The 25,836-nt window shown below is 44.4% G+C and overlaps 1 protein-coding gene across 5 annotated transcripts; it reads left to right on the forward strand.

Moving 5' to 3' along the window:
- The first annotated feature begins 3,684 nt into the window (after window positions 1–3,684).
- Window positions 3,685–24,639, forward strand: sema6dl (sema domain, transmembrane domain (TM), and cytoplasmic domain, (semaphorin) 6D, like). Of its 5 annotated transcripts, none has more exons than XM_049601350.1 (20): window positions 3,685–3,911; window positions 10,258–10,429; window positions 10,977–11,088; window positions 12,156–12,216; window positions 12,420–12,482; window positions 12,607–12,708; window positions 12,958–13,048; window positions 13,282–13,401; window positions 13,735–13,823; window positions 14,631–14,848; window positions 14,950–15,081; window positions 15,698–15,853; window positions 16,877–17,050; window positions 17,390–17,530; window positions 17,764–17,841; window positions 17,970–18,028; window positions 18,609–18,665; window positions 19,171–19,353; window positions 20,368–20,609; window positions 20,721–24,639. In XM_049601350.1, the coding sequence occupies exons 2-20, from the start codon at window positions 10,306–10,308 to the stop codon at window positions 21,837–21,839; spliced, it is 3,321 nt and encodes a 1,106-aa protein (XP_049457307.1). In that variant the 5' UTR covers window positions 3,685–3,911; window positions 10,258–10,305; the 3' UTR covers window positions 21,840–24,639. The 5 variants fall into 5 exon arrangements, with proteins under 5 accessions (XP_049457307.1, XP_049457329.1, XP_049457339.1 ...); XM_049601361.1 differs by lacking the exon at window positions 3,685–3,911 and adding an exon at window positions 4,477–4,871; XM_049601372.1 differs by lacking the exon at window positions 18,609–18,665.
- The last annotated feature ends 1,197 nt before the right edge of the window (window positions 24,640–25,836 follow it).

Raw genomic sequence — 25,836 nt, forward strand, 5'->3', positions numbered from 1 at the left:
CTAATCCAAAAGGCTGAGCACCAGAATGAGTGAACAGATTTTTGACATGGGTGGCCCTGGTGGGCCTGGCTGAGTTGAGGATTTAGAAAAAAAAAAAAAAAAAAAAAAAGGTCTGAGTGTAGATTGGAGGACACGAAGCTTCTCAACAGGACTGCACAGTCAGGTGACAAATGGTGCCCCAGGCCAGCCAAGTGCCAGAAATGGCCTCTTAATCAATCAGAGGTCACCATGGAGCCTCAATCCAGACTGCCTTCACCCTGAGAGGCAGCCATCTGATAGAACACTCAATGCCAAGCCGCAGAGCACACAACCTTTTCTCCTAGTTAGCACATCACTGCTGCTGTTAGTGTCATCTCGTCAGTTCTGAAAACTGGACCGCTCACAGCAGAGATTACCCTGTTTACACTTGGTTTTAAAATGCTTGTTGGACGATCAGATCACATGTGGACAGCTATTACTATCCGGTAACAGCCCTGCCTACACTAAGAGTACTGCCTGCAGTGGAAACACTTAACAGATCTAGGATTTAGGTACATGTCCGTACAGGTTACGTACTGGTTCTAAGGGTACTATACCAAAAGTGTGGCTATTGTCATCTGATCACTCAAACCACTTGCTGAAGTGGTCTCAGACACAATTGACCACACATCCTGATGTGTCCCTGACGAGGAGGTGGCAGGAAAATACGCCATCGATGCAGGATGAGGTGGTTATTTTGGTGACGGTGCACTGACAATCTATAACCTGCCCATTTTACAATGAATTAGATAAAGAGTTGCATGACTGTCTGTTGAGACATGTCGGATTCTGTTGAAAGTGATGTCTCCATTGGTAATGACACAACTGCTTACGTGACAAGTCAGAGTGGGGATGTAATAATAACTGTGTGTGGGGCCCTTTGACCTTCTAGGTCAAGTGACGTAGGCAGGAAAGAAATTGAAACTCAAGCGGTCAGGTGATGATGCTTGACAGACACAGATGTGAGTGGGGATGTATCTTGGCTGTCCACTTGTATTCAGATCACCGAAATGCATCTTAAAACCAGAGTATTTGTCTTTCTGCTGCTTGTTCATAATTACTGTAGCACTAAGTCAATTGAGCTGTTCTTGATATATTTAAATTCAACAACTTTTAACTTTGTACCTTTTTTCATACTGGATGTGTCTCCTTAAAGGGATACTATGCAGAAATTGTTGCCCAGGAACATCCTGACCACAGAAAAATAAGAAGAAAATAAATAAATACAGGCAGAGGGCACAGTCTCTGCAGATAAATACATCACCACACACTTCTAGTGAGTCATAAGTGATGATTGAGAGAGTTCACTTCTGTATGACACAGTTTTAGAAAAATCATGCATAGTATATCTTTATCTTGCCCTGTTGGGTTTTTATATTCTCAAGTAATTTAATTAGCTAATGGTAAATGGCGATGTTGTCGTAAAACATCCGACCCTGGGGTTCACTCCATCTTTGGCCTCTAGCCCCAGTCTTAAGCCTGCCGCCCCCATCCTTGACACAGGGCCATCTGTAGTGGCATTTCAGGCAGTAAATAAGGGAGTGGAGGATATTGAACTCTCTGGTAGGCCCAACCTAAGGCCAAGCCCTCACATTCTTCTCTGCACCCCAAGGCTCACCCTCGCACACCCCCTGGAGTTGACCTACACACTGCAAGGTCCCCAAGGGAGCTTATCATGCTTTGGGAGCAGCACAGGCCTTCTGTCCTCTGTCTTTCCCCTCACCCTCCATGCATATTGCTCTACTCTCCCACCATCACCATCTATCTCTCCATCTCCCAACATCAATACATTCATCTGTCCGTCCCCACTATCAATCCAAACACGCTCTCAGTCTCAAAGACCTTTGTCATTCACCCATCTGCTCCACTTCTACTCCTGCTATGTTTGTAAATACGTCTCCATTTACTCATCTATCCTCCCATGACTTTAATGTCTTTTGTTCAAGAAAAAATGTTTTGTAGTGAAATTGTAATTGAAGAATGAAAAATAAGGGGAAAACTGTCATCTTCTTTTTGTTATTCTCCTCCATAACCGCCATTACATCAGAAAATTTGCAGTTTTTGATCATTCTAAGTGTGTAACAACAGCAAAATCATGAATTATCCATTCAGCATGTTTGGGTTGGTAACAATTCACATTAGTGGCAAAAATAATGACACTGCAAGTAGATAGAGAATTGTCAAAGCCAACAGAAGTGCACCAAAACCTATTAAAAACCTACTGAAACAGTGTCACATTGCCATTACACCCATAATAAAACTGTCAGTTCACTGGAAAAAAGACCAGTCAATACACCCACCAATCACCAGAGATCCATATATGTGTTCAGCCATCCTGACACTCAGTAACTGTGTTGGCGCAAACCTTTCGACACATTGATCCATCCATCTTTCCCCTATCCCACCATAATAGATGCCCGTGCTGATTCAGTCCCCACGGGATTCAGGGGACATCACACAGAAGTAACCGAGGACTGACAGAAACACTGAGCGGCGAGATTGAAGCATGAGAGGCCAGAAGAAAGGGGCTGAAAGTCACATAAATGACAGACTAAACTCTATCAGTTGAGATAACCCTGGTGAGATTGAAGAAAAATAGAAAACTATAGGGGGCCTGAGGAAAAAGAAAGGTTCTGTCCAATGAAGAGACTGGATATCGAGAAGTAGTAACTTCACAATTAAAAAAAAAAGAGGAAGAGGGTGGGACAAGTGAGGGACAAGCGGGGACAAAGACATGCAAGAAGTGCCAAACTGAGATCAGGCAGATCAGCAGTGCAAACTAGTGTTTCCTGTGCAAGTATTGAGATGCAGATCCTACTTACTGAGCTCATAATGGGGGCTGTCAGGAGTGTGTGTGTGTGTGTGTGTGTGTGTGTGTGTGTGTGTGTGTGGATGAGGATGTTCGCTTGGGAGAGATTCTCACACATCTGCTAACCTGCTTTTCTAATGGGGTGCAAATGGGCCTCCATTGTGCAGCCTTGCAGACCTGGTTGGAATGACCTGACACGTTCAATGACGACTTGAGCTTTGCATGCATACGGGAACAAGCCCTCATGCGGATGTTTGCATACATACGTAGACTACTAATGCTTATGTATTAGCTGGATGGAGCCCAAAGACAAAAAGAGGATAAGGATAATGTTTAATTTTGGAGATTTATTGTGTTTATAGTGCACAGTAATGTTTGAAACCACTAAATATGACTCGTTTTAGGCCTATTGTGGTAGGTATATCTATATTAAGAATAATTTTGTGGCTAAATAGTGTGATAGAATATATAATTTATGACCTTGTGGAGTTCTTTGACATAAATGTGAAACTTTTTATCTACACCGTCACATTTATATTTCTCATAGAAAATGACCTGCATGATGTTTTGCAGAAGCCGAAGGAAGTCTGAGCTTCAACCATCCCTCTTAAATCCAAACATTTCTAAAGCTGTGTTTTACTAAGCAGCCACAACTCAGCTGAAATGATTTTTACTAGGCACTCTTGCTGACTTGGAGTTGGGGGATGGGGTTTAACAGAAAAGAGGGGGGGGGGCAATACGGGGTCACACAGGAGGAGAACCGGGAGGGAGGGGGTCGCTTTTTCTTTCTCTCCGGGCTCTAGGAAAGAAAGGAAGGAAGCCAGAGCACGGCAGAGGAGCCCAAACCAACAGAGGAGAGATGGATGGTGGGGGGAGGGACTGGAGCAAGAGCGCTGCTTATTGGTAGGCTGTGGCTCTCTCTCTGGATGGATTGACTTAACACGGGTCGAATTACACCATTTGCCGTGCATTAGTTTGTTTTTCTCCCAGCCAGGAGAAGTTGATTCACTACGACGCGCACAATCATTTTTTTTCTGGATTACAAGCAACACTAAAGGATACAAAAATAAGCAATTCAGATGAGGTGAGTTTCTTTTGCCGCTACGTGGACATATATCACTTTGTTGCGCCGCATTACGCAGTGAAAGTCGAGGGGAAAACTAGAGAGGAGAAGTCTTTGCTGGGATACAAAATATCCTCTGACCACGTCGCTATGCTGCTCTGCAAAACTGATGGTTGCAGGACAGAAATAGTTCAGGTCCGGGCTATTTTTGCTTATGCTTCAATCCAATTTACGCTTCATTCATTCCTTTCAGAACGCATTTATGTGTCCTGCTCGGAAGCGTCTTTCCAGCGCTCATAAAGCGGTGTAACAGAGGGCAAACCACATCTAAAGTCACCTCTTTATTTGTGAGACAGTTTGCTCTCCTATTGAAGCTGTCAGAAACCTTTTGTTTTAAGTTCTATAGTAGCATTATTAAGCCATGTATCTAACTTCAGTTGTGTGGCTGTAGGGATAAACAAGCACGGAGAAGAGTTGTGCGTAAATGCAGTATTTGTTTTATTCTGGTGGATATATGTGCGATGTGACGCTCTCCGTCAAGTCCACACGCCCTCTATTATCTTAACTCAGCATTAAATCAATGATTGTACATGAAGTCGGAGCGCGGCGGAGTGAGGATAGCGCGTCGTTAATGTTTATGCCTTTTCCCTCTGGTTTCCAAAGTTAATAGTAGTGGAAAGGGGGCTGGTGTGTCGGTGTATGAGGGAGGGGGCTGTGTGGTCGTGGCAGAGCTTTGAAGATCAGTCATCAGAGCGCAGGGGCCCGGGGACGGAGACAGAGCAGCCAGTCAAAATGCTCGTATGTGGCGAGCGGAGCTGAAAAATCTGCGCGCAAGTGGATAAAAAGAGAAAAGTGGGGTCCGGATGGAGCTTTAAAATAACAGGAATATTACATGCTGGGTGTTTTCTCTTAAATGGATTACCAAAGGAATATGACATTGAGTCGGACTGCCCTATTCATGAGTGAATTCGGACACACAAGGTAGGTGTCCTCGATGTTGTTTAATTATAAGCAGTGCATTTTTTTTTATTTCTATGATACATTATGTGTTTTATTAGTGAGATGGACCTTTAATTTAATGAAGGACACATCACTGCTGGCTTCTATGCTGTCCGGAGATCTACTTTGTGAGGAAAATCCATACAAGGGAATCAAGATTTAAAAGTATCTAATTGAACAGAGATGTACTGATTTACTGAGAGTAAAAACTGAGCCATGAAAGGTCCAAAATAGAAAATTCATGTGTGCGTATTTTGCCACAATTTCAGTCATAATAGCTCTGTTCTTCTGCTGTGTATTGTTCCGAGTTGTGTTTAATTGTCCAAGGCATAAATTAAAGTGGTTCTGACACAAAAATCAACTTGGATTAAAGGTAACCTGCACATGATTGTGCGGAGCGTGCAGGCAAACACAGTATTAAACAACAAAAGACCAGTAGGATGGGCAGTTTGGACTTGAAGGGCTGTTGACTGCTCACTCCACTGATGCCTTTAATCTTTTTAATGCATTCCCAATTTCATTATGGTATTCTTATATTGGATAATAAACCGGAGAAGCGCTCGTAACCTTTTTGGAGGCAGAGCAGCACGAGAGCCCAGCCCTGTGCATGCATTAAGTGCCGTGGAGGCAGTTAAAACGCAGCCCCATCACAGTTGTCACTCCACCGCTGTCCCCCGCGTCTTTGTTGTCTTTTGTATGAGTCCTACATGTGGGCTAAAGGGGTTCTGAAAAAGATTTACCACGGATAAAAAACTTGAATGCCTTCTACGCCCCAGTCCGCACAATGCTTGCATTAGAGCCCGGGCTGCTGCATGGATTGTGTGCGCAAAAGAGGAGCGGAAGATCCCCACGCAAAACTTGAAAAATTACCAGCGAGCAAAGGAAGAGAAACAGAAGAATTATAGGGGGTGATAGGGTGAATTAGAATGGTTCATCTGCTTGATAAAAAGCCATGTAAGTGGGGGCAGTTTAAGGAATTGTTCTGCTGTGTCTCATTAATTAAGGAAATTTGGCCAATTGAAGTAAGTGAGCAAAAGGAGATGAACCAATTAAGCAGCCAATGGGCTTATTCTGAAGTCGGTACTATAGACTAACCTGGTGTGCCAAAATAAATCTAAAAAACAGTGTAAAATGATGTCTAATTTTAGTTTGTCTGTGGTCAAAATGCATCTGTGCAAATCTAAATCACTGCAGTCCCTTTATAAAAATAAAACACACAGCACAAGTGGACATTTCCCAGAAACTCGAGTGTCTGAGCTCCGTCACACGTCCAGAAGAACCCCAGCTTACTTACTCAAACTACAAACTTCACATAGGCAGGAGCACAACACTTCGGCCAGGTTAAAACATCCGAACCAGCTGTGGGTTGGTTGACAGCACAGCTGGCTGGTGTGTCTCACTTCGCCTCAGTGATCACGGGGTCAGAACTCAGCGACCAGAACGATCACCGTTAACCTCCACTACAGCCGGCTGCAACCCCGGAACCACTGTCACTGAACCATACAGTGATCAGTGTTAACCCTTTACACCATATGCCTAAAGTGCTGCTCAGAAACCACATTGCTCATTGCTAAATTGGTAGAGTGATAAAAGTTTGACCCCGTGTGCAGCATTTGGAGTCCATGTGTTTATGTAGTTGTTCCCTCACAACCCCCTTTTAGGAACCCCAGAACAGCTCTCCTAAACGTAGGTCCACTGACCGGGGGTGGGGCTCTATTGTGTTGACTAGCCCAAAGCCCCCTTTGTTTCCTGGTCACACCTGCAGCTCAGCCCCTTTTGTGCTCTACTATAGCAGAACTACTGCTGAGAACAGCCTTTCTCCTGTTTCACTCCTCCTCTCTGCAAGGTAGAGAAGAAAGGGAGGGAAGCACGGTTTAGGGTGGCACAGCCTTCTCCTTCTGCCAAATCTCTGGAGCAACAAGTCCAACCAAGCCCCTCACAAGTGATCCTTAGGTAAATAGCACGCGATTAGGGGTGGGGGTTATTACAGGAGTGGGAAAAGGAGTAGTAATCATTTCTGGGCCCTGTGTGGTGGCTGCTCTAATCATCTGTCTGACTCACTTTCCTGTGTGGCTGCATCTTGATTACTTTGTCAGAGACAACTGTGTCATAGGACATATCCCATTTTGGACAGTCGCGCATGCTTACACACACATTTTAGACAGAAGTGTGAAGAGTGCCTGAAACTGAACTCCCGGGCTATCTGATTTCCTGTGCTGTTAGGTTTTCAGATCAGTACGGTGCAGAATGACAGGCCGAGCAGCCTCGAGCAGCAGCAGCCATTGTTCTGCTGGGATTACATCCACCCATCACACTCGCACACAATTTACGAAACCTCACGCACTGCTGTTGTTTGTCTTCCTTTTATTGGCCCCAATTCCTCCCAATAGGACTCCCCTGCAAAAGTACATCCATTCAGTGTTGCAGTGGGGGAGAGGTTATGGCTGACATATGCCAGCGAAAGCACAGCTAAGAGGAGAATATGTGTTAATCTGTCATTTTGAGCTCGGAACACTAAATCTTCAGCTGTAACTACCAGAATTGGGCTACGGACCCCAACACCCACCATCAGTAGAAATAGCAATCCGCCAGACCCCTCCCCCCGCTCCCCTCCCGTGTTTAACACCATGGGCCTGAGCCAACAACATCAGTGGGGAAACTGCGTGGTTGTAGGACATTGAAAAGCCTGTAATAACAGAGGTAGAGTGAGGCAAGGCTGAATGGCACCGAGTTGCGTGACAAGCCCAGCATCTCTAGGCTTGTTGAGGCCTATATGTGTATGCACACACATACACACCCCCACACACACACACACAATCACACACACACTGGAGGGCAGGAACCAGAGAGCGCAAAGGAATAGTCAATAGAAAACATGCTGGGCTCACTAGAGATTGAGAAGTAATTTTAGATCGCTGACCTCTGGATGTCTTCTGTTTCTGTTTTACATTAAAGTTTCTGAGGAAAGCCTTCGCCTCCGCAGTGTGGCTATTACCATGCAAGGAATCATGGGAGATCGAAGCTGGGCCTCTCGTCGGAGCATTTTTCTCCTGAATTGTTTAGTGGGGGAGAATGGCAGGAAAAAAAGTGGTGTGTGCGCTTTACGAAGAGGGGCTATAGAGCAGGACTCTAAATTTTGACAACCAAGGAAATGATTTACCTGTGAACACCGCCAAGTCTGGGCTGGAAGCACAGCCTGCAGCCTGTATGATAGCACTATAGAATTGAAATGTGGAGCTTGGTTTATTTACCTTTCATAGCGCCTCTTTTTTTCCCTATTGTTGTGTGTTTGGTATCTATTCCTGTCCCTGGCTTCTCCTAGAAACTCAGCAATTTATTGCTTGGGTTTTAATACAGCACATTTCTTGGTGTGAGGGCGTCTGAACCAGGTAGTAAAAAAATAGCAGCTACGCTTTTAAGAAACACCACTGTCTCTCTTTGCAGAGCAGTGTCATCATTTCTCGTTAAGATTAAGTTGCTGACAGTTGTTCTTCTGTATAGATCTGGGAGCCCGTGTGCATAGATCTGTGGAGTGTTTGCATCCAGAGATTCATTTGTATCTAGATTAGAGTTCCTACTCCGGCATCATTGATGTCTGCTGTTACAGGATGAGATATATGCCCTCATTTAATCTTTCTATTTTGTCAAAACATTCAACCCGTAATTTCACCATTAAGTGGACTAATTGAGATGAAGCGATTTCTTGTCCAGGCCTTGCATTACTTAGTCATAATGACATTGCTCTTTCAAAGGCCTCAGTATCCCACAGAGTGCTGAATAGCCATGATTACACATTGTTGATGACTAAAACACGCTCGCATTACTCTGCTTCCATCTCCACGGCTTCCATTCTTTTTAGTGACACATCGTCATATGGGAACTGTTCCGACTCAAATTGGATTATTAGAGCCTGGAAAACTGTGCGCTTTATATCAACATGTAGGCTTGAAGGCAGTGCTGCCAATTTGTAAACTATGTAATTCACATACACTGACAAAAGGTAACTGATGTAAATTACTGCTGTCAAGTAAACACCTCATCCTGTCTCATTTTCTACTTGACAACTGTTTGTGTTATAAAGTGTTTTAAACTAAGCGTTTGGAACGATTTAAAAGGTTTTTCCACAATTTCCATCTACTACAGGATGAAGGTGACCATGTGGTGAGTTACAAAGTTCTCACATGGCTACAGTGATATGGCAAAACCCATAGATTGCCTCTGCTGGCTGTTGATCTGCCATGCTTCCTGTGTGGATCAATCAAAGCACTAATGGCTTGGCAGGCAAGGCCCACAGACAGCACTGGAGCAGGTGTGCTTTGGGGCTAATTGAAAAATGAGTCAATACAGTGTGTGTGTGTGTCTGTGTGTGTGTTCGTGTGCGTGCACATGCATCAGTCTTTGCATTACACCATTTGAAAGAGTGATTATGTATGTGCAGCCGTGTGTGTGTCTGTGTGTGTGCGTATCCCAGTGTGCTCCCAGCTAATCCATCCCTCTGCCTGTGTGACGTCTCCCGGTAAATTGTTTATATCCGTTCAGGCTTTGCCTGCATGAATAATTTGTTTGCCTTATAAATATTTGAATGTACACCGATCATTAATATGCACAGACACAGTCTGTCTCTAAAGCACTCCTCCACGCACTAACATACACACTAAACTCCCGCCACTCCCACAATGAATTATTACCAATGTAGTTGCTGGTATATCATGTCTGCAATCAGATGCAGTACAAACTATTAGTAACAAGTATTAATACTATGTCAAAACAACTGTACATGACTTTATCCTCCGAAGACAAAGATGAGTGAATCACTGCTCTGCAATAAAGCACCCCCGCCCAAAGGAAAGGCTGGAGCAATAACAGCCAACAGAGCGCTAATAGAAGTCAGCTAAGGTCAGAGCAGAGGCTACACTAGTGATGGTGATGAAGTTGCAATGTGCTGATTAGTGTTGAGCCCGACCCAAGACAAACCAATCGTAGCACAGATGTACAGAGACAGCAGGCCCGCCACGCTTCTAACAGAGTGGACTTCCGCTGCATCCAACACACACCGAGACACCCCACCGGTCACTTGGCTGACCTTCCCTTAGACAGCAGATGTAGGGAGAAGTAGAGGGGAAACGCCAAGCACTGCCACTGAGAGCTCAGTCATCAATAAGCCTGAGAGGGCATTATGTGTGCCTTATGTTTGTGTTTCACCAACACAAGAAAACTTCACTGCTGATATCATCTTTTTTCATTCTTCTGGGTTTACCAAGGGTTTGGCTTTGGCTCATAAGACTACTGTTCGCAGCAGAAGGTTAAATATAACATGAAATGTTTGACATGTCGAGAACAAAAGCATGTATTTTGTGTATGTTTCCAGGTAACATCTCCACTAGAGTGAAACAGGAAGTGTCGTCTGTGAGCAGCCATGGGCCAGAGAGCTGCGCTTCTGCTCAGTGAGCTGCTGCTGCTGCTGCTGACAGCCTCACGCACTCTCCTCGCAGTCAGCTTCCCTGAGGACACCGTACCCCTCGATGTCGTTGACGCACACTGTGAGTACACGCACCCAATATGAGCTCAGCAGGGACGAGGGGGGGTAGAGATTACAATTGCTGCAACGTCACTGAAAAAGTCAACAGCTATATTTAATATACACTTTTTACTCAGGCCAGTCGCATGCGGAATAAAGACAAATACCAGCGGCCTCCTTATTCCAGTCGTGTCAGCAGTTCAGACACAAGCATGCCATGCTCATAGTAATAAAATCAATCTGCTGGATGGTCAGTTGAGGCATTAAGTGGATTTCATTTTCATCTCTGTGGTGTGCTGGAAGAACAGAGAGATGTGCTGACATCGGCAGCCATTATCTAACGCACAAACACGACACGCAGATATAATTATACAGAATACACTGTAGGTATTTTTACTGTACCATTACCTTAATTGCATGACAATTTGTATAAAGCACACACACACACAGAGCATATTTCTTTAATCAGTACAGTGGAGTTAAATGTAGCAAGAGCCGAGTGTGGTTTATCCGCGCAAGAGTGTCTGCTCCCATTTCCCATTAACAGCATGTGTGTGTTGTCTTCACAGATTCACGGAGGTACCCTGTGTTCAGAGGCAGGCCCTCTGGCAACGAGTCACAGCATCGCCTTGACTTTCAGCTGATGACCAAGATACAGGACACTCTGTTCATTGCTGGCAGGTAAACCCAACACACACTCACTATTTCCATCTCTTTCTCTTTCACACATCCCCCACACCAATATACTCAGTCACTCCTTGGCAGGTAAACAGTGGCGTAAGGGGGAAAAAAGCTCTTAGTGTTATTGGATCTGTGGCTTCTAGGCCTGCATTTGATGTATATGGCCAGTATTGATCGAGGAAAGGCGTCTATCATGCCAGCCTGATGCTCTGTCAGGGATTTCTTGGCATCTTTACATGTCTTTTTGGTATTTATGGGCACTGGGATTAATCTGACCGCCAGCACTAATATTGTAGCAGGAAATCAAGTCGACATCTACAGTATAAAACTCCCACCTCTGGAGCCCCTATAATCATCTCCACATGTATCACTGGCGTCAGGTGGATCCTCCTTTCAGCCAGTTTAGGGTATTTGCATGCTGTTACTAAAACTGAAGCAAAATGTCCCCAGCGGGTTTATAAAATTTGATCCCCATTGGTTTTGTCACATTTTTTGTGACTAACGTAAGTAACTGTCAATGTTACAGCAGGGAGCATTTTTGGGTTTTCTATAACAGGCAGTTGCATAAAAAAACAAGTTCACCATGCACTGTTAACACAATGTAGACATTTAAATTTTGGTCTCATTTTGACAGAAAATGATGCAGGTTTTGAAAAGAAGAAATTGGTTTGCCTCAGATTCTTTATTACTGTGAACTAAAAGTTTGTGTGTTTCCCACCGCGAGGGGAGGCTGAAACCATCGTTCACAGTAAATGAGATCGTCTAATGACAGGAACCATTTAGAGAAATATTCTCCTAATGGCGAATAAATAGAAAAATTGGGAAACAATGCAAATGAGCTGCTGATTATGCACCAGAGTTCCTCTAAGAATGAGAAAAACAAGAAATGGATAAACCATGTAGATGTGTTGAAAATGGCAATTTTTAAATGGAGAATTTCACCCTGTTATTCATATTAAAAAACACAGATTTTTATTTTTAAAATGGCGAAACTGAAAAGGCTGAGTTGTATTCCTGGTTGTGCTGTATCATTGAGCTGTGTGTGTTTTGTTGTTGTCTGCCCACAGAGATCAGGTGTACCTGGTCAGTCTGAGAGAATCCTACAGGAATGAGATCATTCCTTACCGGGTAAGATTCTCGCCACAAGCTGCTCTCTCAATCCACAAACACTAAAAAGGGCTCCATAGAAAATACAGAGCCATTCATCACAAACTGGACAGGTTGTAAAATGAGAGAGTGGAAAAGGGAGGACTGTGTGAGCGTGTGCACGAGTGTGTGTGTATTTAGTGTGCCGTGCGTGTGTCTAATGCTCCATGTTGGGGTTTTTACAGAAGCTAACATGGCGATCGGGCCAATCTGACAGAGACATGTGTGCTGTCAAGGGAAAACACAGGGTGCGTATAAAAAGCCATTCACCTTTTGTTTTCTATTCCACCACGTGGACAGAGGATTAAACATGTGAGCAGAGAAGCTGGCTGCCCCTAAAAATGCTGTCCCATGTTGGGTGTCTGTTTTCAGGACGAGTGCCACAATTTCATCAAAGTGCTTGTTCCCAGAAACGATGACCTTGTGTTCATCTGCGGTACCAACGGCTTCAACCCCATGTGCAGATACTACAGGGTCAGTATCCAGTGCTGGAGCTTTGCATGCTCAGATGTGTGCAAAGGCACACACACACACAAATGTTGACTAGGATTGTGTAAATATGCTTCAAGTAATTTGGGTAACACACCCTTCATTTTAATTTCTTGTTAAATACATTTGACTAGACCAGGTTGACTGATTTATGTGTGTGCATGTGTGTTCCTTCTCGCTGTGTCCCTTGACAAAACTCTCTTAATGTGTGGGTGATTGTTGTGTTGCCTGCAGCTGGATAACCTCGAGTTTGATGGGGAGGAGATCAATGGACTGGCACGATGCCCATTTGACTCCAAGCAAACCAACGTTGCCCTTTTCGCTGGTAAGGGTCAAACACACACCCGCCCACACACAGTTAGTCTTGCCGCAAAAGAACTAATGGGTTCCTACTTACGCTCTCATTATCACCTCTGTGTCTTTGCCACGGTAAAACGGTGCCTGCAGCGATAACAGCTCAGCCAATCAAGCCGTTTAAAAGAAGAGAAACAACAAAGCATTGAAGTGCAATATCTGGCAACTCTACACCTTGTTTTATTATTATTATTATTATTTTAGAGGGGAAGCTGTATTCGGCAACTGTAGCTGACTTCCAGGCCAGTGATTCTGTCATCTATCGCAGTATGGGTGATGGATCAGCCCTGAGGACCATCAAATATGACTCCAAATGGCTGAAAGGTAAGCGATTGCCTCTTAGTCACTCTCAATCTTTATTTCCCTGTCCCCTCGCTTTTCCTGGGGATACATGCGTCTACCTGCCAGCTAGCAAAATGCCCATGGTGCCTTTGCATGGTGTATGTATGTACATGGCTGTCAGAGCTGTTTTTAAAGTGATAGAGAGCTCTCCTGCCTTGGCAAGCTCCATGGGGATATGGCCTGTTCTCTCCCAGGCAATCTAGGTCACCCCCAGTCATATACAGCCTTGTACAAATCCCTGAAATATTCAACATGCACAGTGGTGGTGACGGTGCAGAAATACACTTCAACTCTCTGCTTCTGTCTCTCCCTCAGAACCTCATTTCCTGCATGCAGCAGAGTATGGGAATTATGTGTACTTTTTCTACCGAGAGATTGCAGTGGAGCACAGCAATCTGGGCAAGGTAAGACAGTGCACCTGCCGTTTATAATGCATTACATATTCCGCACAGATACAGTATGCAGGCCTTTATCCAAAAAAAGGCTTACACCTCCCTCAGTGCATGTGTGTCTGCCTCAAAATGGCCCCAGTGGTAATGGAGCCCATTCAGGCGGTGACAGTACATCGCATTAGAATACACGAGAAATTTTAACAGCCAGTGTTTGCTGGGAATGTTCTACTAATGTAAGACCATTACACAGCGAGAGGATTTGTCTCCTGCTGAATGCACGCTCTGCGTCTGCCTCTACCTTCGACACATGCAGAGGGCATTAGGAAGCTCTGTGTTAGAGGCCAACTTCAGATTTGACCGTGCCTCACCCTGAGCGGGTCTGGCCGAGCCACAGGAAGCCAGTGTCCTCCATCAGCCACCAGCCAATAAATATTTCAACCCTACTAATGCTTTGGTGACACCTGGCCTCTGATGGAGCTTTGCACTGGTGAATAATTAAAACTGTCAAAGCCAACTGCTTCACACACTTCATTTATACTCTCAGGTTTGGTAATAAGTGCAATCAAACGCACGGCGTAGCATCATGCCGGTCAATGCTGTTGGGATGTGCTCTTTTTTTCAAGTGTTTGCTCCAGTCAGGGTGAACAATCTCCGCACACAAAGATAAAGATGAAAGTGTTTGTTAAGTCGTCTGTCTCGAGTTGCTACAGGATGGAGAGATGCATTATTCAGCATGTTGAAGTGTTTTTAGTGACGTTCACTCATCCGCCTTCCTCTTCCACCCGCTTCTGTCCTCTCTTAAACCCCCACTCCTCGCAGGTTGTGTATTCTCGTGTTGCCCGTATCTGTAAGAATGACGTTGGGGGTTCGCAGCGGGTGCTGGAGAAGCACTGGACATCTTTTGTGAAGGCGAGGCTGAATTGCTCAGTGCCGGGGGAGTCCTTCTTCTACTTCGATGTGCTCCAGTCCATCACTGACATCATCAACATCAACGGAGTTCCCTCTGTGGTGGGTGTGTTCACCACACAGATGAACAGGTGAGCTGCTGGTAGTTGTTAAATTAACCAATGGCGAGGGCAGATATAAGAAAGTAGGAATCATACATAGATGTTGTACTAATATATTCATTTCACCCCAGCATCCCAGGGTCAGCAGTGTGTGCCTTCTCCATGGCGGACATAGAGAAAGTTTTCTGGGGTCGGTTCAAAGAGCAGAAGACTCCTGACTCTGTGTGGACTCCATTTCCAGAGGAGAAGCTGCCCAAACCTCGGTAAAGATTTAACTTTTGTTTTCCCAAGAAAAACTCTAAAACTCTCCAAAGCATACAGAGCAAATAAAGCAAAAGAAAAAAAGCAATGTTTGATTTTAAACCTGGCTTTTCTTGAGCAGGTGGCACTTGACTCAGTGGCTGTTTACCGCCTGTCAGTTTTCCCCTTTTCTTAACCCTTCTTTGTCCAGGTTAAACCCAATGAAATCAAATCTTTTTCACTAGTAAGGGGTGAAGTTATTAGCCTTGACCCAGCACACATTCACCATCTGCTGATGATTAAATTATTAATCTGGCATAATTAGACGCGTTGCATATTTAACCTGTTTACAGTCGCCACGTATATTTGTAGCCCTGCCCTGTGTCCAAAACACAAAGTCCATGAAGCACCTCATTACCCCAGTAAATCATTAATGGAGGATAACCATGCATATGTATATTTTATGTTTCCAGCTGAGGCCTTTTTGTGATCCTAATAAGCACCTGCTCCTCCGCCCCCCCACGCTCTCGTTGCACTTTTCATCCATTTCAATACACGCTATTATTACTCCCTGGTGTGTGATCGCATAGGCTGATCTTTGACCTTTTGCCCTCTGTTCGTGTGCACCCTTCATCCTAGACCCGGGTGCTGTGCAGGTCATGGTCCAGCTGCGTCCTTAAAGAGCTCCATCGAGTTCCCGGACGAAACCCTGCAGTTCATCAAGTCCCACCCCCTGATGGACACAGCTGTGCCTTCTATTGGGGATGAGCCTTGGTTCACCAAGACTCGCGTCAGGTAAACACAGAAGCACATTAGGGAACGTTACCTCAGTTTTGGATCTCTTTTTTAAATACATTAGTTTTGAAAACAAGTTTATTTGAATGTCTAACCAAATGCTGTCTTAAAGGTCTAGTGTGTAAGATTTAGTGGGATTTAGTAGCATCTAGCAGTGAGGATTGCAGCCAGCTAAAATGTTATCCAGATATGACTCCTTCAGTGTTTATTGTGCAGGAGTTTTTTTTTTACCAGGAGTCCAATTATCTGTAGAGGTCTCTTCTTCTCCAAAACAAATAGACCAGGTTATTAAAACCAGTGAAAACACTGAATAAAGCAGTTTCAAGTTAAAAATCAGCATTTCTCCGATGCTATTCGGCACATCTCACTCGGGCCGCTAGCCCAGCATCAGCTAATGCATGCTCACCTTTTTCTCTGATAACTAAAGATCCAGACATTCAGGAGGTTTTTACCAGGAACCAGATTATCTGCAGAGGTCTCTTGCTCTCCAGAACAAATAGACCCGGTGATTTATATGGATGAAAACAGTGAATAGCTCACTCTCACATAACAAAACACAACTATTTTTATTTTCAGGTGACTGTACACTAAAAAAAACATGCTTATTGTATTATTTTCCATCTGTGCCAATATATCCCCCTAAATCATACACACTGGACCTTTAATGCTCAATGCAGCTCTCCAAAAACTTTACCTAAATACAATGATGTAAAATTAACAAAGCTATGTATATATTACAATATGACTTAGGAATAAACAAATCTGACAAAGCATTTGATGTAAACATTCAATACTCAGTGCTACAGACACCTTCAGGTCAGAACTGTAAAAGCACTGAGGTTCAATAGCCCGTTAATAATGTGCCGCACATGGAGATATCACTATCAACACGTCTCCTAATTTACTGTGGCTTACTGTGTAATCCAAGAGCTGAAGCGATGTGTGTATTCAAAATGGCCTCTCCCATTCTGAATGGGATAACCCCCACTGTGAGTAACACATGCTCTTCTGCTGTGTCTGTAGGTACAGACTGACAGCGCTGGCTGTGGACAATGAAGCAGGACCTCACAAGAACTACACAGTGGTGTTCATCGGGGCCGAGTCGGGGGTTGTCCTCAAGGTTTTGGCCAAGACTTCCACCGTGTCTCTGAATGACAGCCTGCTTCTGGAGGAGATTGATGTCTTCAACAGGGCCAAGTAGGAATACATGCACTTTTCACCCTCTGTCTGTCTGTCTGCCTCTCTTCTCTTTTTCTCTTCCCCCTTCTGGCTGAGGAGTCAGCAACTCTTAAAGTGAAGCATCCTGGCACAGATGTCTGTCTGCATTGCACAGTATGTGTCTGATTGTTTTTTTGTGCTTATTTGTGGATGCGAGCGCACACCCTGCCGTGTGTTAGGGGTTAAAACCCTGTTAAACTGTGAGGGAAAGCTTTATGTGACTTCTCCACCTTACAAGTGATTAAATCTACTGAGACTGAAACAGTAGACACACGCATCTGATAAACCGCTGATCAGGTTTCTCTCTTCCCCTCCCAGGTGTCTGTCTAACCGTGAGGACGACAAGCGTGTCCTCTCGCTGCACGTGGACAAAGACGCCCACAGCCTGTATGTCGCCTTTTCAAGCTGCGTCATCCGTATTCCCCTGAGTCGCTGTGAAAGGCATTCTTCCTGCCACAAGTGAGTGACATGCAAATGCGCATGTAGGGGGTTAAAATGTACTTTGTACGGTCGGTCATAGGTGTGTGACTTTGTTGTTTTGCATTTCAGTAAAAACCATAAAGGGAGTGATAAGAACTCAGTCTTATGCCTTTTGGTTAATGTTCAGTCAGTCACAAATGATTATAGTGCACTTCCCAGAATGATTAAACCTGGAGTTCTGATGGTGTGTGTGTGTGTTTGCATGGCTCCAGGTCCTGCATTGCATCAAGGGACCCCTACTGTGGCTGGAAGCCTCACGGGGCCTGTGAGAGGATACAGCCTGGCGTTTTGTGAGTTCAAGCTTTCAGCTGTGATATAAAGTGCAAATATTATAGATGAGAAAATAAGATATCAAGATTTTTTGCTTCTCTTTGATTAAGCTCCCTATCTTTCCATCTATTCTTTGCTTTCTTTTCAGGACTGGATATGAGCAGGATGTTGAATTTGGTAACACCGCCCACCTGGGGGACTGTCACGGTACGGATCTCATCTCCATTGTCATGCCGTCTATCCTGAGACATATGCAAATACACACACAGATACACGTACACTGACACACACATGCACACATGTCAAACTCATCTCCACACACATCATGAGCCTGCACACTCACACCAGTAACCACTCCAGTAACTTGCCCCTACATAAGTCTATGTGTAGTATTAACACACACATCTGCATACAGTACATGGCCACCTGTAACTTATGCCACCTGTGAGGCAGAAACATGGACATGTACAATTAAGGGTCATGTTCAGCTGGTGCAAATGGTAGAGGTCTAAAGATATCCTATGGCCAGAAAATGTGCCTTTGCTGATTTTACTGTAAAATGCCTGTCCCTTCATCTGTACCAACTAAACATGACCATGGCTGAACCTCAGTATTGATCAGAACCAGAGGGCCTCGAGTGACTCCAGTGAGAAACGGACACTGCTAGCGGGTGCTTTATATCTTTACTATTTAATCAAATAAACTGCACTCTTAGTGTCTCTTAGGAATTTTAGTTTTTACCTCTGAATTCCTTTATACTGATTTCTTGTCCTTTTAATTCTTTTAGCGATTTTGGGCACTACATCAGCGCCAGATTACAAATCATTTGGCGACCCTACCTCTGGTTAGTTTGATCTTTTACTCAAATGGTTTCTTTCCTTGAGTTCAGCATCTACAACCCTGTCTTTTCCGCCACTGCCACCATTCATCTTTTTCTTACCAAACACCTCCTGAATGCTAATGTCACCTGCTTCATTTTCATTGTCACAAACAACAGACTCATGGGCGACATCGGTGCTCTATCTCAGCACAGATTCACTTTCTCCCTTTCACTCATCACTTCCTGTTCCAATCCCTCTTGCATGTCCACCCACCATCCCGTAGCATCCTTACTGTTGTGTACCAACTCCTCTTTGAACCTTTCCTTTGTCCCCTTCCAAATTGTCTAAACAAAATACAAAAATGTACTTTCATTGGTCTGTGAATGTGAACTGTGATCAGCTTTATCCACTATTTTGTCAAACACTAACCCTAAAAGTGACCCATTGCCCATCCCTACTAACCGGGATGATAACAGTATGCTTCACCCACGTCTGCACAGTTTGTTAACAATTTGTTTGTCACCACAGACATGGAGTATTCATCAGCGCCAGTCACTGTCCACCCCAGTGGGCCCATACACCCCCCAGTACTCATACCCACTCAGAGCCCCAGCTCTGGGCCTGGTCCAGAGCTCTACGGCTCAGGCTTTGTGCTGCAGGATGACCCAGCCACCTCCCATTCTTTAGACTCTATCCCAGGGGGCCAAGAGGGTAAGGCCCGCAGGGAGGCAGCCAACATGCTGCAATGAGCCCGATCTGATAGCTGCCAACAACTCTCACTAAGCTACACTAATGTGAATCTACACATATGCAAACACACACGTGCACACATTGGCAGCTATGTAGGGTTTTCATTAGACAACATGGCAGATACTAATTTCTTTATCAAATAGACTCTTTCATACATAATTTATGTTGCTATACACATTATATTTTCATGTTACTATTGTTTTCTTTCCTTTAAATTGAAATTTCCGTTTGTTCTTTCTTCTTTCTTTTATATTATTTATTCCCAGTTTTCTAATAGTTAAGCCTTGCACTCTCTGTTCTTGTATTGTTTTGTTAAAACATTTGTTTGAATTTAGCATCTGTCTCTGCCAGTATAGATTTTTAACCCTAGCTCTAGTTAACAGTTTACCCTGGCTGGTAGATCATTGACTGGCCCTGCTCTGCCACAATACTGTTGTGGCCGCACGGTGGATGACTAACTCTTTCAATGTCTGTGGTTACTAACAAACTTCCAGTAGAGAACACCTTGGAGACGAGCACTGCTTCTCTTTTCTCTGAACACCTTCCTGTTGGTTGGTCTCTTGATTTGGCTCTCCATTTCAGAAAAGAGTGCACTCCTAACCCTTTGGTATCGGTTAAACGCATGACAACAAGCCTCTAGTGGAACGTGGATCAAGGCAACACTTTGAGTCTTCCCTTCTCAACTAACATAGCACTGCTTCTTATAGATGGTGAAATGGATGTGGGTACCTAACAGCTTCTGCCAACTTTCACCATATTTCTTCTTCATCTGGGTTTGATGAATAGAAATGTGTCAATATTTATGGTATTTGGTTGACTGGTTACCTCGTATTGGGGGGGTGTAAAATCAGAAACTCATGCATGGTTGTGTTCTTACACAAACATGTGCATTTCTGCTGTTGGATGGGAGGGACGCTTCACTGAGCACTTAAACTCTTTTCATCAGGGGTTAACCAGTGCTCCACTGTTTTATAGGTGTATGGGATATCCAAGCAGGTGAGACCAACCAGATGGTCCACATGAACATCCTCATCACCTGCGTGTTTGCTGCTTTTCTCATGGGTGCTCTACTGGCTGGTCTGATTGTTTTCTGCTATCGAGACTCATTCCTCCGTAAGCCGAGGCATGTCCACAAGGATGCAGAGTCGGCACCGTCCTGCTCCGACTCCACTGGAAGCTTTGTCAAGCTCAACGGCCTCTTTGACAGCCCTGTAAAGGTACAGTCACTGAAACAGGTCCAATGCAACATCAGTGTCCTTTGTGGTGAGGAGTGAATGAACAAGATGTGTCTAATGTTCCTCCTTTGATTTGTATTGTTATATTCTCAGGAGTACCAAACCAACATTGATACACCCAAGCTGTACACCAATCTACTGAGCAACAGCAAAGACCTGAATTCACCTAACGGAGACACCAAGACCATGATCCTGCGGGATGGCTGTCAGCCCCCAGAGCTGGCTGCCCTGCCTACACCTGAGTCCACCCCTGTGCTTCAGCAGAAAAGCCTGCAGCCCATCAAAAACCAGTGGGAGAGGGCTCACGGGAAGGCCAGCGGGCCTCGCAAGGAGTCCAACTCATCAGCCAAGAGTCCTCAGTTCCTTCCATCTTCCCCTGCCCCTCCTAACCCCAACCACCCTCACCTCGCCTTGGGACACTCCCACATCCCCAGTGCAGTTGTCCTGCCCAATGCCACACATGACCACCCTAACCTTGACAATGGAGATGATACACTACCACATTCGTCTGACAGGAAACTGAAGAACCCAGATTCTAAGGGAAGTAGGAAAGACCAGAAAAGGTCTGTGGATGCCAGAAATACCCTAAATGATCTTTTAAAACACCTAAATGACTCAGTGGCGAACCCCAAGGCCATTCTTCAAGAAGGATCAGGGCCTCGCCCAAGGCAGCAGCTCACACTGGAGCCCATGGAGGAACTGACTGAATTACCCCCCAAGGTGCCCAGCCGTGAGGCTTCTCTGTACTCTCCCTCCACCTCCCTGCCAAGGCACAGCCCCACCAAGAGGGTTGATGTGCCCATGCCCACTACTCCCACAACACCAACGGGGAGCATGGGGGGCACCCTGGAGAGGCAAAGAGGGGCATATCAACTCCACCGGAGTGCCTCTCACAGGCACTCCTTATCCACCTCACCAAATGGGGTAACCATGGGGGTGTCTGTGTCTCGCCAGCACAGTATGAACAGAGGGGGTTACATGCCCCCAACACCCCCCTCCAGACTTGACTCCCAAGGCGGAGTGATGGGGGCAGGAATGCACTCAGCCCACCCATCCTCCGTATCCCGACAGAGCAGCTACAGTGGATATGGCTCACTCCCTCGCACAGGGCTTAAACGGACCCCATCGCTAAAGCCAGATGTGCCCCCTAAACCCAATGGGTTTTCACCACAGACTCCACAGATGCGAGTGGTCAATAAGTACAGTTATTAAAAGAGCATGGACACTTTGGAGTGAGCTCTTGGCCTTGACTGTAGAGCTTTGAGCCCTGAGGGCTTGGGGGGGCTATGGATGGGGTCGGGCCTAGCGTGTGTTTGTGTATCAACTTGAGGTGTGTTCCCCCTTTAAACAATATGCACATTCACTCACACTAAAAAGGGAAAATCACACATGTGGCCAAAGATACTCCTTGGGACTTTTTTGCTCCCTACGTCTCCATCTCCCTCCCTTGTCACGGTAGCCACAGGATATGAACAGTGGACAGTGGTGAATCTGCTGCTCCCCATTGTATCTGGGCTTGGGTGTCGCCCGTTCCCTTATTAGGTACGAGGTTTAGGACACCAGCCGGGGCCGCTACGGCGTCTGTGCTTGTGGTGCCAGATTAAAAACAGTGGAATACTTGAAGAATGGGTCTCATTTGTCACTGCCCTTGAGCACTGTTTTCCCACTAATGTGAACTGAACAAAGAGGAGAGGTAGGCCATGCCTTTGTTAATGAGATGGCTGGGGGCAGAGGAGAGGAAACTCAAAATCATAAGTGTGCGTGTTGCTTAAGATACATATGACCGCTGACGTCTGAATCAAGCAGCAAGCAAACAGAGAAAAAGAGTGCAAATGTGTGCGTGTGTGTTGGTTGATAGGAAAGCAGATTTGTGTAAAGGCAGTACACGTTAGGCCTTCACACTTGTTTATCAAGAGTGGTGCTACATGTCAGAGGATGCACCTTAAGACCTGTCTAAGACCTAAGTCACCGTCTCTCATTTCAATATTATTGCTTGTTTGAACCCATCTGAACCATGTCAAAACCATATTTTTTTTGTCACTCTGTAGTGTTTTTGATTACTAGGTTAGGCTGAGGTGTGGTTGGTCATGCTGGGTGTATACTGGGACATGAACTCTTTAACTCACTGGGAAATTTTACTTACATTTGCTGCTATTGGTTTTAGACATAGGCGTTTGTCTTTGATGCATTTATTTTTCAACCAGACTGGGATAGCCCTTCATATGGGTGTGCACATCTGCTTGTGTGTGTGTGTGTGTGTGTGTGTGTGTGTGTGTGTGTGTGTGTGTGTGTGTGTGTGTGTTATGGTGCAGACAGAGGCCAAGAAGTACAAGTTAAAGCAACCAAACGCACTGTTAAATGGGGAAAAATGCTTCTCTCCAGGACTGAATCTCCCCTTACCTCCACTGCCCCTTTGTAGGAATTATACTGGTGGTCCAAGAGACTTCTTTCTTTATGTAGCAATGGTATTAAGAAAAAACATACATTTCTCATCTCATTCTATAAATGAATTTTGAACAAAAATGATTTGCCTTTATGATGTTTTACTGTGTTATTTAAAGAATTTACCATATGAAACTAAAGCAACACCAATGGTTTAGCCCATGTATATGAATACAACATTTCAGGGCACTTCTGTTCCGTTAAACTTGTGTGTCCCCTAATAAAGCAAACACTAGACTTTTCCTTCTACATTAATCCTATTAAAAGGTATATTAAAACTGACCCTAGAACAATACATGGATGTAACACCTCTGTCATCTGCCGTGTTGGTTCTGCAGCCCGTGTTCCCTGTGCAGCTTCCCCTGCGAGTGGCCAGTGTACAATCAACACAACAATTTACCAATGTGTCCAAATGAGTCATGCTGGGAATGACAAGATCCTGTATATACTTAAATACTATAAATAAGGAGTATAAATATTTTTAGGCAAGTGAACCTGAATCTGTGCATTGTGTGCCTTATTCACAAAATGAAATATATTGGCTATGTCAATTGGTCCTCTGTATGTTATTGTCATATACTATATAAACAATTTTTTTTATACAAGCAATTTGAAAATCAGCAGGATGTGTTGGAAAATCACTACCTAATCCAAACTGAGGTGAAAGAAATTGACTGACAGACACTGACAGACATTCCACTTGTGAATGCTAGTCGTACAAAAAGGACAGTAGGAAAAAAAACATTTATTTGGAGTTTGAATCAATTTTTCTGCTTTACTGCCGGTGTTGAAAAGAATGGTGTTAATCCACCACATAGAGGTGCCATGCAGTGAATGTATTTTCTTGACAGTGGGATGTAGGGTGGTTAGACCTTGCACTGTGGAGCAGTCGGCTCAACGCAGCACATCCTGCCCACAGCCAATGTATTAACACAGTGTTCACATGAAAGCCGTCTGTTGGCATGGGCGGTGGTCACACACAGTCCGTAATTCCCCGGGATTGCAGTGGCAGGAGTTGTTTCTATTGGCCAGCGGTGACGTCTGAGGGATCATTTCTCTTGGGTACATTATTTGGGTGACATCTGCAATCCTATCCAAGTGTCAGTTGCCTGTTTAGCCCAAAGCCACATTTTGTTTACAAGTGATGATTGTATGTAAAGACTTTCTGCCTGTCATCTAACCAGTGTTTGGGCTCTCTTTTCTACTCGACACATGCACACTGACATCGCAGACATACACTCAACATACACTGCTCAACTGCCTTGTACATTGCAATATGAACTGGGTCTTTCTGTTGCAATCTAGATTGAAGCCTTTATATTTCAGTCTGAGCTCCGTGTATGTGCAGATGAACCAGATTTTGTCATGTAATTTTGATTTAAATACTGTGCGACATGGCGATGCCAGGCCAGCTGTATATATGATCTCCAGAGTATTTGAGCGTGTAGATATGTTGTAAAGTTGTACTGTGAATGTGTAAATAATAATGATGGTCTTTGTTTCATGATATTTTTTGTTGATTTTTTTAACACGGCATGTATAGTTGAAATAAAACATTATGGCACAGAAAGAGAGGTCTTAGGGTTTGTTTTTTTTAAGGACATGGAATTAGCCCAGTCGTGTTTCATACATAATGTCACGTGTGTCTGCTGTAAGAGAGCATGACAGAGAGCTGCAAATAGTTAACAATCAGACGCTTAGTGCCTTGTGAACTCAGCCTAAGAGCCGTGAGATGCGTGTCGGTACTTACAGCATGACTTGGGCGGGTAATACTGCATGTGTCCTAGCTGAGCTCTGTGAGCTGACTATCAGAGACATGAAGAGTCTGCAGAATGATTAAGAGCTTCAGACTATTTTTAGAACTGGGTTGTTTTGAAGTTTGGGGCCAGCGCGGAGTCAACCACACCAGATAGCATGTGGGAAAGTTTCCAAAGTAGCATGTTCCTTTTAGACACCAAACATCTGGACTAACTGCTGCTCAAGGCATAAGATCTGAGCCACCAATGAGCTGTGGAAGAATGTGCACACACAAGCGCGTGCATTCATTTAGATGCATGCAGCATGAACATCCAATGCATGATGTTACGCACAGATAGGCTTGTGATAAGATTAGCTGTCAACAACAAAGACTAAAGTAGTGATGGTTGGTTGAAGGAAAGTCCCTTTTCATGTGTTTCTGATTTGCAGAACTCTTTTTGAGGAATGACCACTCACTCAAACATGCACATACTGTTGTCCTGAACTTCAGACAGTCATGTAAAGTTCACACAAATACAGAAAAATACAGGCCTGTTCTGATAACCACATCATCGACTTATCAAGGTCAGCAAAAGCTATCCAAGTTGTGTCCATATCATATGATATTTTCCTTGCGTTTATTTGCGTGTAGTTGACAGTAGAATGTCGCCAACATTTTAACCAACATGATGCTAGAATAAACAGCAGGGTTTTCCTGACCATTACAAGACTTGGGCACAGCGCCAAAGTGTTTTTCCATAGCGCCAGAGTCGGATAAACAGAAAAAAAAAAAAACTATGCTGAAACACATTTTGCTGTCATTTCTGGTCCCAATGCTTCTGTCCTCTTGTCTGCTCTCTGTCGGAGTTCGACTGAGGGCAGGGCTTCCCTCCACACTCTCACACACACTCTCTCACACACACACACACACACACACACACACACACAGTTTTATGTTTTATTTATATTTATTTATGGCTTTTAATGTTTATATTTACATTCCAATTCCAATGTCACTGCAATATTTCTA

Source organism: Epinephelus fuscoguttatus, linkage group LG2, assembly GCF_011397635.1.
Source record: "Epinephelus fuscoguttatus linkage group LG2, E.fuscoguttatus.final_Chr_v1".
NCBI classification, from domain to species: domain Eukaryota; kingdom Metazoa; phylum Chordata; class Actinopteri; order Perciformes; family Serranidae; genus Epinephelus; species Epinephelus fuscoguttatus.

Coding starts and splice junctions, on each gene's coding strand:
- sema6dl (XM_049601350.1), top strand. CDS start 10,306: ATGGGCCAGAGAGCTGCGCTTCTGCTCAGTGAGCTGCTGCTGCTGCTG. Junction 11,089..12,155: donor ACTCTGTTCATTGCTGGCAG/GTAAACCCAACA, acceptor GTCTGCCCACAG/AGATCAGGTGTACCTGGTCA. Junction 15,082..15,697: donor GAGAAGCTGCCCAAACCTCG/GTAAAGATTTAA, acceptor CCTTCATCCTAG/ACCCGGGTGCTGTGCAGGTC.